General features: G+C 39.2%; 1 protein-coding gene across 1 annotated transcript; it reads right to left on the bottom strand.

Moving 5' to 3' along the window:
* Positions 1 to 652: 652 nt before the first annotated feature.
* LOC148033468 (uncharacterized protein At4g08330, chloroplastic) lies at positions 653 to 2,340 on the bottom strand. The gene is made up of 3 exons (XM_087681385.1): positions 2,042 to 2,340; positions 1,734 to 1,837; positions 653 to 1,428 (listed from the first exon to the last, which is right to left on the bottom strand). Exons 2-3 carry the CDS (start codon positions 1,757 to 1,759, stop codon positions 1,050 to 1,052), a joined length of 405 nt encoding a protein of 134 aa, XP_087537511.1. The 5' UTR covers positions 1,760 to 1,837; positions 2,042 to 2,340; the 3' UTR covers positions 653 to 1,049.
* Positions 2,341 to 12,203: the final 9,863 nt, after the last annotated feature.

The raw sequence follows: 12,203 nt of genomic DNA, 5'->3' as shown, positions 1-12,203 counted from the left end.
CACTGTGTGGTAGTGCAGTCCAAGACAGCCTGGAAGTTGATGATTGATGCCTACCTGACACCACTGAGCACATGACACTAACTGTAGCAGTGCTGTCTTTTTGCTACATAGGTATGCCCATGATCTGCACAAGAAGAGCACACAACCATGCGTGCTAGACTAGGAAGAGCCCCCCAAACCCCCCCCCCCCCAAACAGGCCAGGAGCAGGACCCTCACCTTTGCCTGTGGTAAAGAGTTCAAGAGATATATCTTCTAGATTTCCTTCTCATACTGATCCTAAAATCAAACTAAACTGATCTCTTTCCATAACAAGATGCAATATCATCACCATATATTTCACTTTAGTAGACCATTTGAGGACTTTTGCTGGGACTAATTCAGCTCTTGCCCATTCTCTCTCTTGCTCCTTCAACATGTCTCACATACTCTAAAGGTTCTCAAGGTTCTTGGCTATGGTTTAACTCTTAGCCCACCCTCTTGCTATCAATTGATGCATACACACCATTCAAACCTTTGCAAACAGATCTTGGTATGTAGTTCAAATATTCACAAACACATCCTTGCAATCACATAGCTGGTTCGATTTGGAATAAGTTAAAATAAGTACAGCATTTAAAGAAAGGAGAATAAACATGATATCAACAGGTAATCTGCAATATCCATAGTACTTGTCCATTACATCACATTCCAAATTAGATTTACAGAAGCTCCATAGCTGTGAAATAGAAGAACCCCTACCCAATCCATATAGTTCATCACAGTTCAGGACTTCGAGAACACTTCAAGAATGCAGTAACATATTTGTGTGGGAGAACTTTGGGCTATACTGTATAAACCATTTACAAAAGCAGCCGCCATAAGTACACTCAGCTTGTGCATGTGAACTCTGTCATTAGGCTAAAAAACTGTACAATGAACATGCGTCTGGAGACCATATGTCAGCTACTAGATTGGAGGACACAGTTGGTAACATCTGCTGCCACAGGTTCAGTGAGCATCTGTTCATCCAGTTGAAATGCTTCATATGTTTACTGCTGGATGAGACTTGTCACACTGGAGTTATTGCAATAAGGTCAAGTGATGGTTGCAAGGCCTTAATCTTCACACAGAATCTTTTGCGCTCTGGAGTTCCAGATCCAGAGCTCGTGTCTGAGCCGTCTGCTTGAGTAGATAGTCTTCCATCAGGGTGACCATGCCCAATGACTTTCCCACAGTTGCCACAAAGAAGTTTAGTCCTCAGTTTATGAAACCCTAACATACCACTGGTGTGAAAATGGGGCGCGCATTTGAACTCATCCAATTGCTTGAACCGACTTTCATCAATGCTAAGAAAAGAGATGGTTCCTTTCCGCAGAGCCTTGGAATCGATGATTGATAAAGTTCGCTGGGAGGAACTCAGGTTAAGAGGATAACCACATCCTCCACAACTGCACAGGGAATATGAACATCTTAAGGTAAGGGCCATCATCCATGAAAGTTACTGTACAATTAAACTGCGAAGTTGAAGTGGCCAAACATTCAACTGCAAGTAAACTGAATATGACATGTGCCAGCCTTGAAGACGAGTTAAAGGTTCAGACATTACATATATCTCTATTATCTAATCAGTAAAGCCCAATCAAAGGTGTTTCACATTTTCACGTTCAAAATCTTCCTCAAGATCATTGTCGGGACTTTCAACAGTCACTGGAAGCGAGCTAGATACTAATAATAAGTGAAATGGAAGACATACCTGTAAAGCACATCTCTCTCGCACATATCTAGAAGATACGCACAGATTACTCCACGGTGCAAGAGGCGCAAATTCTTAAAGTTTGTGTATGTCTGGTGGAAAATCTGCCAAAACAGTAATGTCCGAGTTATTCTCAGGAAATCGAAACCTCTCTCTCTCTCTCTCTCTCTCTCTCTCTCTCTCTCTCTCTCTCTCTCTCTCTCTCTCTCTCTCTCTCTCTCTCTCTCTCTCTCTCTCTCTCTATTCCTGGTGAACAGAGTAGATCTGTACCAAAGCATCTCAACGCAAGGCTTTCTCTATTGCTTTACCTGACGAATGTTCTCCTTGTGTTTGACTATCTGAAACTGTATGTTGCTCCGGTGCAGAGAATAATCCCTTCTGCGAGTTGATCAGATTTCTGCGTTACGAACTAGGGCAAAATGAAGTCCATACAATATCTTCGTCTGTACTCGGGAGGGAGGGAGGGAGGGCGGGAGGGAGAAAGCGACCGACGACGATGGAATGGTGGACCTCGTCGGTGGAGAATCCCATGTCCTCAGGGAGAGAGATTTAATAATACATATGGAACAGAATACTAGCACCTGGCACCACCTACAGAAAATCATGCTGATGAGAGTCCAAAAGTAAGAGACGGAAACAGAAATTCAGTTTTATTATGTGTCAACTTATCGAACCGTTGGACACTTGCATCCTAAGGCGTGTTCACACGAAGGTCCCCAAGCCATCTTTACACCCTTCATCAAAACACAATTTTTGATATCTGTGGGGGGAGGGGGGTGAGATACACTTGCTTCAGCCTCATCATACTCAACCCTTGTAGGGGGAGCATCGCTATGCAGATCTTTTGGGGAGGATTATCACTCTGCTAACAATGCTAAGTAGAACCCTATAGTTTTCAATTTTCTCCCTAAAACAAAATTTTTGGAATAGGTTTGGACTTCTCAAATATTGATGCCATCATTTTTTTATCATGACCAAAGTTTATTAGAAAATTGATACGTTTGAGTCCTTCATGCACCCATTGCATGAAGAACTTCACACATCAATGAAGCAGCCCCCTTTCCAAAGCTGCCCAATGGGGTATTAAACCTAGGATCTCACACAATATACACAATAATACCCAACCAATAGGGCTGCTACTTCAGGAGTTAAATCAATGCATCGTTCGTCCAATATCCCCCCCCCCCCCCCCCCCAAAAAAAATCACAAATGCTTAAAAATCATCTCAACCATAATATAAATTTGAAGTCCAAACATATTCCAAAAATGCTAGTTAAGGGAGAAATTGAAAATTTTAATAATAAAATAGTTATAGGGGTTTTGAACACATGTTTTCAAGCTTATTGCCTAGAGTTTTGACCATTAGATTACAAACCATACTTTTGATAAGAAATTTACTTTTAATTTATTTAAACCTTATGCCTCCATTTTTTCAACAAGCATGCCTATTTTCTTAGTAGTCCCAGTGTACCCATGAATTCTAGTTTACTTGTATTATGTGACATTTTGAAAGACAACCACGACTAACTTGAAAGTGCATTTTTTAAAGTTTTGTTTACTATCCCTAACGTTTTTCAATTTCTGCCTAATCTAATGTCTTTGGAATAGGTTTTGGACTTCTCAAACACCAATGTGACCATTGCTCCAACTATCCCCTAGTTCACAAAAGTTGAAACTTTGTCACGATACTAAAGTTTTCATGTGCATGTCTCTGAAGGACTTTTAAAGTTAAAGTCCAAAGTATTCCAAAAATGCCAGTGTAAGAGAATTTGAAAAAGTTACTACTTTCCTACTGTCACTACTGTCATAATCCCCTTTTTCCCTAATCCTATTCCCTTCGAGGAAGAATTAAACATTGTCTATCATCATTCCCTACCTTGAGATCCTTCATCCAAGCAAGATCAATGATTGTGAGACAAAGACTTAGGTCAAGAAGTTGTACATGAAGGAGTTACAAAGGATTGAAGCTTATGGGAAGAAACTACTATTGCATCAAAGAGGAATATCTTGAGTTCAGACATGTAACCAAGATGGCTTCAACAATCCCAACTGTTATCCAAGTTTTCCACGTGCATTTGAACTATCTTGTAGTTTAAAATAGAATTACGTACATGTGAATTGAAAACGTTCTTTACTTTTTGACATGGATTGTATATTAAAAATTGATCATAGTATCTTCCTAGAAATGTAACTACTAGGAACGAAGATAGGTGCCTTGTTTGTGCATGATAAAGAGTTACATATTTTCTTATTAGAGGAAAACTTGTGATATATGGAAAGGTTCAAGATGCACTATCTTGACTCCGCAATCTAAGTACAAATGAGGTTGTTATATATTGCTTTCTTAGGAAATTGTACTCTTTGGGAGGAGTCTATTGCGAAGCCTATCATTCGTTATAGAACACTCAAAGGAATTGTTTTGACTATTGAAATGATTTGAAGGATCTTATACTTGTCTTGAGGAAAGAAGTGATTTCCTAGTTAAGAGAGGCCAGTTCCTTGCTTTTGATTGAAACTTGAGAATCCCCTAAGGGGGAGAATCATACTCATTCCGAGCCTTATGAAACAAGGGATTCAAGCATGGGTGGATCACCTCCATGATCGCATCATAGAAAAGAGATGCAAGTAAAGACAAAAGATTTATAAGTGCACTACTCAATACACTAGCTAATAGTGGAGTGGTGAAAAGGCCATCACGGTAGGCAAGGTTGGCTCCTATATGGTAGTATGCATGTCAAGGAGGCTTTGGACACCCCATATTGGGCCTAGGATGGAGATTGAAATCTCCATGGCCTAATGTTGATGGATGTTAGAAGATCCTACTCTAAACAAAAGGTGGATTATATGGATTGTGTCCACAGGAGTTGGGCACATGTATTTAAGTGCTTTGGATATAGATCCTAGTGTAAGGAATGGAGCACTAGATTGCCATTGCACTTTGACGAAGTTATGGATAAGTATATTGTTGCTACTTTTTCTAAAAGATTGATTGATCTTGTTTGTGTATTTGTGCCTAAATTACATGAAGGAACTTATATTAATGGGCTAATTAAGGAAACCATTTGTATAAGTTAAACTAATGCAATAGGCAATTAGAAAACCGTGTCTCAAATGGGAAGTGGGAGGGCAAGTCCTTGATGAGTTCATCCCATGATAGGGTGGTCTTGGTTAGCAAGGAGGTTTTCAACAAAAAATGTTAGACTAGGAACTTCTAAGAAGAACTAAACGACAAGCATATTAAAGTGTTGTATTAGATCCCAAGTTAGTATCATTTTATGGGACAATATTTAGACTTTGCCCTATAGGTAGAGGGGCGACATGTCTAGGTCCCTCTCATTTCTCACTCTCATTGAACCAAATGCAACATGAGTTCACTTTGGTTTGGGTTGCCTCGTAAAAGCAACTATCCATAATCAACACTAGAAACTTTGTTAGGAGACCTTAGAGTCAATTAGGACCCTCATTGTAGGTCGATCCTTGTGGGAATGAAGTAGAGCTTCCCATGTGAGGATTGGACTCAACCATGCAGTTTAGATATTCCATGGGAGTTTTGAATGGAGTCTCACAAATATCTCCCTTAATGGACTACCAAATTCATGCTATCAAGGATTCATTAGATAAGCATGTCATAAGTTTGCAGACATTTAGAAACATCTATGCACCATTTGTAGGCATGTCTGAAACCTAAATTATCCAGTGAGATGGATAGAGCTACCTGTTGATTATCCATACTTACTTGGAATGTGAGAGGGCTTTGAGAGAGAGAGAGGTTGAGCTATGAGCTTTGCTTAAGTGAAGCAAATTGGATGTGATTGGGATCTAACAAACCAAGTTAGGATCGAGTAGTAATTTTGATCTAAAAATATTAGGCTACTAGGTATTTTCCAACTTGGAGAGCGTGGTAGAGGTGGAGTGATCTTGATTGTTAAAGAAAGGCTAAATCCACTCTTTTAATCAAAGATAATGAGGGATCGGTGATTGGAGTGAGAATTGAAATTGGGTAGAAACTCTAGAATGCTACATCCTTTATGCGCCTAATGCATCCAATGCATGGGTGTCCAAATGGAAATGGCTAAATTTAGTGGAGGTGGGAGAGATTGCAATAGTCTTATATGACTAGAATATGATACACATGTGACCACTCACATGAATCAAGCAATGTGATAGACTTGGAAAAAGAAGCCTAGAATTTTTTTTGTGAAGACCAAAAATTAGTAGATCTATGCTCTATGATCACTAATAAATCTTATAGAAATGTCACTTGGCATATTAAACACTTGGATAATACATAGAGAGGAGCTAGAGTAGACCGATTTTGTATGACTAGTTATGCAATGTGGGTCACTGCAGACATTGGATTTCATGCTTTTGTAGATGTCTTTGCTTCACATTATTCTTCCCTAAGGGTCTCATGCAAGATTGTCTATGTTAGAAGGACCTAGAAGAACCCCCCCCCCCCCCCCCCCCCTTTCCCTCTACCCCCGAAATTGAATGTTAGCTTCTTGAAACATAAGAGACACTTGAAAGGAGCAAAGAAAGCTTGGACCAATGTTGCCAAAGGAGAACAAACCCAGTCACCAAGTGGGAGAAATGTATGCATGCACTTACAATTTTTTCTAAGTGACATAGAATAAATCAAGCACATAAGGGATGCCAACAAATTGATGTGGATCAATAGCATAGAAAAAATGCGTTCACTACTCTTCTGCTTGGGCTAGATGGTGGCATACTTATTTGACCTCTTCACGGCATTGAACCATTTATGAGAAATTGGGAAACCAATAGAGTTTCAAGTATCTAAATATAATTAAGAGCTGAATTCCAAATTAGAGAAGCAATATCAACAACATTCATGGTTGCAGTGAGAGCAAAATTAAAAAGGGAGCTAATGGCTATGGTTGAGAATGAGAAGTGGAAAATTATAAACTGAGGAGGATGGCATAACTGCTATTTTCAAATAACATTTGCTAATATTGCTAGTAAGTAGTTTGAGCTTCTAAAAAATAGCACTCCCAAGATGGTTAGTTTCTTGGAAAACATGCAGAGGCAACTGGATGCAACTACTGCTTTGACATTAGGAAGGCATTTCACAGTAAGGAACTCTATACTCACCGGGGGGGAGGGAGGGGGGGTCACTCATAAATATATGTATGTATAACGTGAGTTCAAAGTAAGAGGTTTTTAAAACACCATTTTTATACATTGTTTTACATATAGAAGGGTGTCGTATAAAGGGGTTACTTACAGATTGAATAAAAAAGGGTTGTGTCTTATTCAGGAAAAATTCATAGATTAGGATATTTATAAATAGGCCATGGATGCACGTTATATAGAGGATATATATATATATATATATAAAACCCCTTGAGACTCTATACAACTATGAAAATGATAAAAAAAGGCATGGATGCTTGGCCCAAATAGTTTTCGGTGGACTTCTTCCCAGCAACATGATATTTTTGTGTAGATGATCTATTGAAACTATTAAATCACTTCCGTAGTACTGGTGAATTGTCTAAGTTGGTCAATGAGGGAATTATTAAATTGGTGCCCAACCTACAATGAGGAGACTGTTAAGTCATTGGAGACCTCTCACTATGCTCAACGTACCTTATAAGATAATGACAAAGGCATTGGCACTATGGGTCAAGCACCTTATGTCCACTCTAATCCATAAGAGATAGTATTGCTTTGTAAATGGTAGAAAAATGCATGATACCATCTTAAATGTTGTGCTAGGGATTGATTACACAATGAATAGTAAGCAAGATTTACATCTCAATCTCGATTTTGAGAGGGCATATGATCAAATATGTTGGCAATTGATTTATGCTGTTTTTTTGGAAATCAGAGGCCGTTTCGGGCCTCATTTTAGAGCCGCAAGGTTGTGGACAACAGTACATTGCAATTTCAGTTGTATTGACCAAAAGTGGGTGCACAAGTTGTAGATTTTGAATTTGTAATTTTTGATAATGGTGGAGAACAATGGAAATCCCATCATTGAGAAGCTGGACAAGAACAACTACCCTTCATGGAAGTTCCGTGTGATAAACTTCCTCATTGGAAAGGGCCTTTATAAGTTCGTTTCAGGTGAAGAAAATGAGCTAGAGCTAAGTATCCCTACAACTATAGATAAAGTAAAGACGTGGAAAGAATGGAATGCAAAAGACAAAAAGGTGATGTATTGGCTATCTGAAGTCATCGATAATACTATGCTGGGACATATCAGGAATGCAAAAACTTCACATGTAGCTTAGACAAATTTTGAGAACATGTTTTTAGTAAATATAAAGGCACGAAAGATTCAACTCAAGCAAGAGTTGAATACCTTGAAGAAAGGGTGTATGTCAATGAGTATGTTTTGAAGGTGATGAGTATTGCATATGCTTTAGTAGCAATTGATGCAATGCTTGATGATGATGATTTTGGTTTCATCTACTTTGGGTGGCCTTAATAATGAGAAGGCTTGGAAATCATTTGTCACTTCTGTATATGTATGGAAGCCCTCTTCAAAATTTGATGAGTTGGTCTCTCTCGTGATTACTGAAGAGATCAATATGCAAGGTGACTCATCTGAAAGAAATAGTAAACAGATCCAAGCATTTTGCTCAAGTTCAAGAAGGAGACATGGTAGATCCTCTTCGAGAGGCCGTGGTATGGGATGTATTGGTGATAACCTACAAAATAGGTTAAATTAGCAATGAATGAGAAGATGGTTGAATTAGAAGCCAACAAGAATTGGGAGTTGGTACCCTTGCCTAAGGGCAAGAAAGCTATTGGTTGTAAGTGGGGCTACAAAATCAAGCATAATGCAGATGGTTTGGTTAGCATGTATAAGGCTAGGCTGGTTGCAAAAGGCTATGCTCAAACATATGAAATAGACTGTGAAGAGACATATAGTCTAGTTGCTAGGATGGCAACTGTTAAATGTATGATTGCTTTGGCAATAGCCAAAGGTTGGAGTTTGTAGCAGCAACTGCATGTTAAGAATACCTTCTTGCATGGTGAATTACAAGAAGAGGTGTATATGGAGGAGTAGCCAATAGGTTATGAGAATTTAGAGCATCCCACATATGTGTGCAAGTTAAAGAATGCACTCTATGGGCTTAAGCAAGCACCTAGAGCATGGTCTGACAATATCAGAGAGTATCTTATCAATATTATCTTTTATATTTTCATCGATGTTGATCACTCACTTTATGTGAGAAAATGATATGTAGGTTTGGTCATCATAGTCATCTATGTGGATGACTTGATTATTTAAGGTGACAATGACAATGAGATGGTTGAAGTTAAGGACTTATTGAAGAAGAAGTTTGAGATGAAGGATTTGGGTGAGCTGAGATACGTTCTTGGTATTGAGGTGATTGGATGTCATGATAGTATATGGCTATCCCAAAGGCGGTATGGCTTGGATATGTTATCCAAGTATGGTATGACAGCATGTAAACCTTTTTCAATACCATTGGACCAAAATGTGAAGTTGAGTTCTGATGTTGGGGATTAGATAGAAGACCCTACTATGTTCAAGAGAATAGTAGGGAGTTTAATTTATATGACTATCACAAGGCCAGACTTGAGCTATGCTGTTGACATTGTCAGTCAGTTTATGCAGATGCCTAGAAAGCCTCATTTGGATGCAATTAGAAGCATATTGAGGTATGTGAAGTCCACTTTACATTATGGAATTTTTTATGAGCAGGTAAGGATATACACGTGTTTGGATACACAAATGTAGATTGGGCTGGTAGCATGTTAGATAGAAGATCTACTATTGGATTCATGTTTTCCCTTGGCAGTGTAGCAGTTACGTGGAGTAGCAACAAAATGCAACCTACAATTGCTTTATCGAGTATAGAGGCTGAGTGTAGAGATGCTGTTATGGCAACATGTGAGGTGGTATGGTTGCAAAAGTTATTGGGTGATTTGGATGTGTAAGGAGATGGTCCAATTGTTGGCATTCACTATGACAACATGAGTAGCATACAATTAGCTAGGAACCCAACGTTCCATGCTAGGACAAAACACATTGAATTGAACTACCACTTTGTGAGAGAGAAGGTACTTGTAGGAGAGATTGACTTGGTATATGTCAGCACATAGGATCAAATAGCTGACATTTTCATAAAGACATTAGGTGCAGAGAAGCTTGGAAAGTTTCAAAGCTTGCTTGGAGTTGCAGAGATATAGTTGAGCTTGAGGGGGACCCATCAAACATTGTTGTGATTGATTTTAGAAATGATGGCTTCCAAAGTTAAAAGCAAGCTTGGGCTTTGGTCGTCAGGGTGTCTGGTTAGAAGGTTGACACCCCTAAAATTAGTATTATCCCCCATAGCAGTCTTGCAGTTATGGTCTTTCCATTCACTGCTAGGTGGTGGGGTGGTGTTGAACCTTGTTCAAGAAAGTTTTATAGTCTTATGGGTAGGCAAAGTGTTGGTTGGCCATAGAATGGGAACAAGTCACTATCGTAATGGATGAAGGAGGCTTGGGGGTAGAACCACTATAAGAAAAGGTAGTATAATTGGCATTAACCATTTTTGAAGAGAGTCCCATCAAATCAACAATGGGCTAGCATTATGAGGGAGTGGATTGCCAATGCAAGAATATCTAGAAGAGTGTGGAGTGAATATATGTGGTTTTATGTTTGTTATAGAATCCAAGATACACGCTCGACTTTCTTATATACTTAAAATATATATGGCGAATATTATATTGGCACAGAGGGAGAATAGATGAGAGAAAAGATAGATGTAGAGAGAGAGGTAGAGAAATTGGCAACACACTAGGGATTGTGGAAGATGGGCCAGTCCCCCCCTTGTGGAGTTATATTATTGACAAGGAGCAAGCTCCTCCATTACACATAAGCCAGTCCTTACTTGTAGATCTTAGAAACAAGATCACGGTTCCTTGCACGGTATACAACCGGCTAACACTTGCACAACTTGGAAGTTGACATCTTTTGATCCTTCTTGAGTCTCTTTCTCTCCTACACAATATGTGTAGGGCTCTCCTCTTGGCGCTTGATTTCAGCAGAGCTTCCGCAACACTTGCACCTTCTCTTCTCCTCTTGGAACTTGATTTCGGTAGAGCTTCCGCAGCACTTGCACCTTCTCTTCTCCAACTTGATTTCAGCAGAGCTTCCGCAACACTTGCACCTTCTCTTCTCCAACTTGATTTCAGTAGAGCTTCCGCATCATTTGATTTCAGCAAGGCTTCTGTAGCACTTACACCTTCTCTTCTCCTCTTGGATACATGCAAAGTGATGCTTCCTTCACCTCTCCCTTATACCCAAGGAGAGCCTCCTCTTTTATAAGCTTTCAAGAGCTTCTCTTCTTGGAGAGAGAGTTGAGTTGATCTTCATGCAAGATGTGGTTGTTCCACTCTGCAACACTAATTTCGAGATATCTCTTTGTGCGTTGTTTGGATGAAAAAACGTCCAACATGAAAGTTGTAGATCTCACTGTTTTCGATAACCCCCACGGTCCATTTTTAGAGGCCGTTTTTCCATTGCGAGATATTTTAAAAATGAATTTTCCAAAAATTAGCTTTTCAAACTGTACTCTTAACTTGTGGTCCATGCAACCACCTTGAGTCATAGATAAGGAGAGTTCATTAGATTGCCTTGGGCCTCAACCTTAAGATTGAATTCCACACAAAAGCTTATGTCATTTTAGACCTTAGAAAGAGAAAATCACTTCTCTCCTCACTTCCAGAGGATCACGTCTCTCATCTTTCTTAGTGAGAGAATTCCCTCTCTCGTCTTTCTTAATGAAAGAAAATACCTTAAACCTTGACTTGTAGGGGAGAGGATGACCCCAAATGAATGGAATTCTCATTACACATAAGTAAACATTCCCAGGCATCCCTGGATGCACACATAAATATATATACACAATGCTAATGCACTTTCTCTTCTTAGAACTCAATCCATCTTCATTTATGTGTAACTCCTTGGTTCTTGTGTATACTCTTACACTTGGCAGACACTTCTTTTCCCCTTCATAACTTGTACTGCCTGTACCAGATATCCCCGTCATAGTGCTCTAATCACCCCATTGAGTGATGCACTAGGAATATTGGTCTCTAAATGGTCTCATGGCCATGTTAGATCATCATCAACACTTAAAGAAAAGTGAGTCATTAATTTATTGACATAAATTTATTAAATAGAGAATGTGTAATAAGCAATCAATTTAGTGACATCCCTCTGGCTTCTAAACAGTTGACCTCAACTGTAGAGGGAATACATAGTCCTTAAGAAGATCTAGAAAGTCTTGTAGTTCTCTCTCAGTCATAAACTGAGCGTCCAATGGGGGATAATTCTTAAACCTAACCAGATACTTCCATAATACCTTACCTGACCTTATTGTCCTAATGGTGTAAAATTCTTTCAGGCACAAGAAACTCTTCTGTTTCTTCTATGTCAAGCAAATCTTCCTTGATTGGTTCCATTGGAGGTTCTCCAATAGA

The sequence above is a fragment of the Lygodium microphyllum genome, chromosome 7 (genome assembly GCF_053477565.2).
Source record: "Lygodium microphyllum isolate KBCC chromosome 7, Lygodium_microphyllum_v1.1.10, whole genome shotgun sequence".
NCBI lineage: Eukaryota > Viridiplantae > Streptophyta > Polypodiopsida > Schizaeales > Lygodiaceae > Lygodium > Lygodium microphyllum.
Note: the sequence above shows the minus strand (reverse complement) of the source record. Positions and strands in the feature narration are given on the sequence as shown.

What these genes read in the sequence shown, in the direction of transcription:
- LOC148033468 (XM_087681385.1), bottom strand. Translation starts at nt 1,759, where the DNA reads ATGTGCGAGAGAGATGTGCTTTACAG. An exon ending in GAGAGAGATGTGCTTTACAG is followed by an intron (nt 1,429 to 1,733) that starts GTATGTCTTCCA and finishes TTCCCTGTGCAG; the next exon opens with TTGTGGAGGATGTGGTTATC.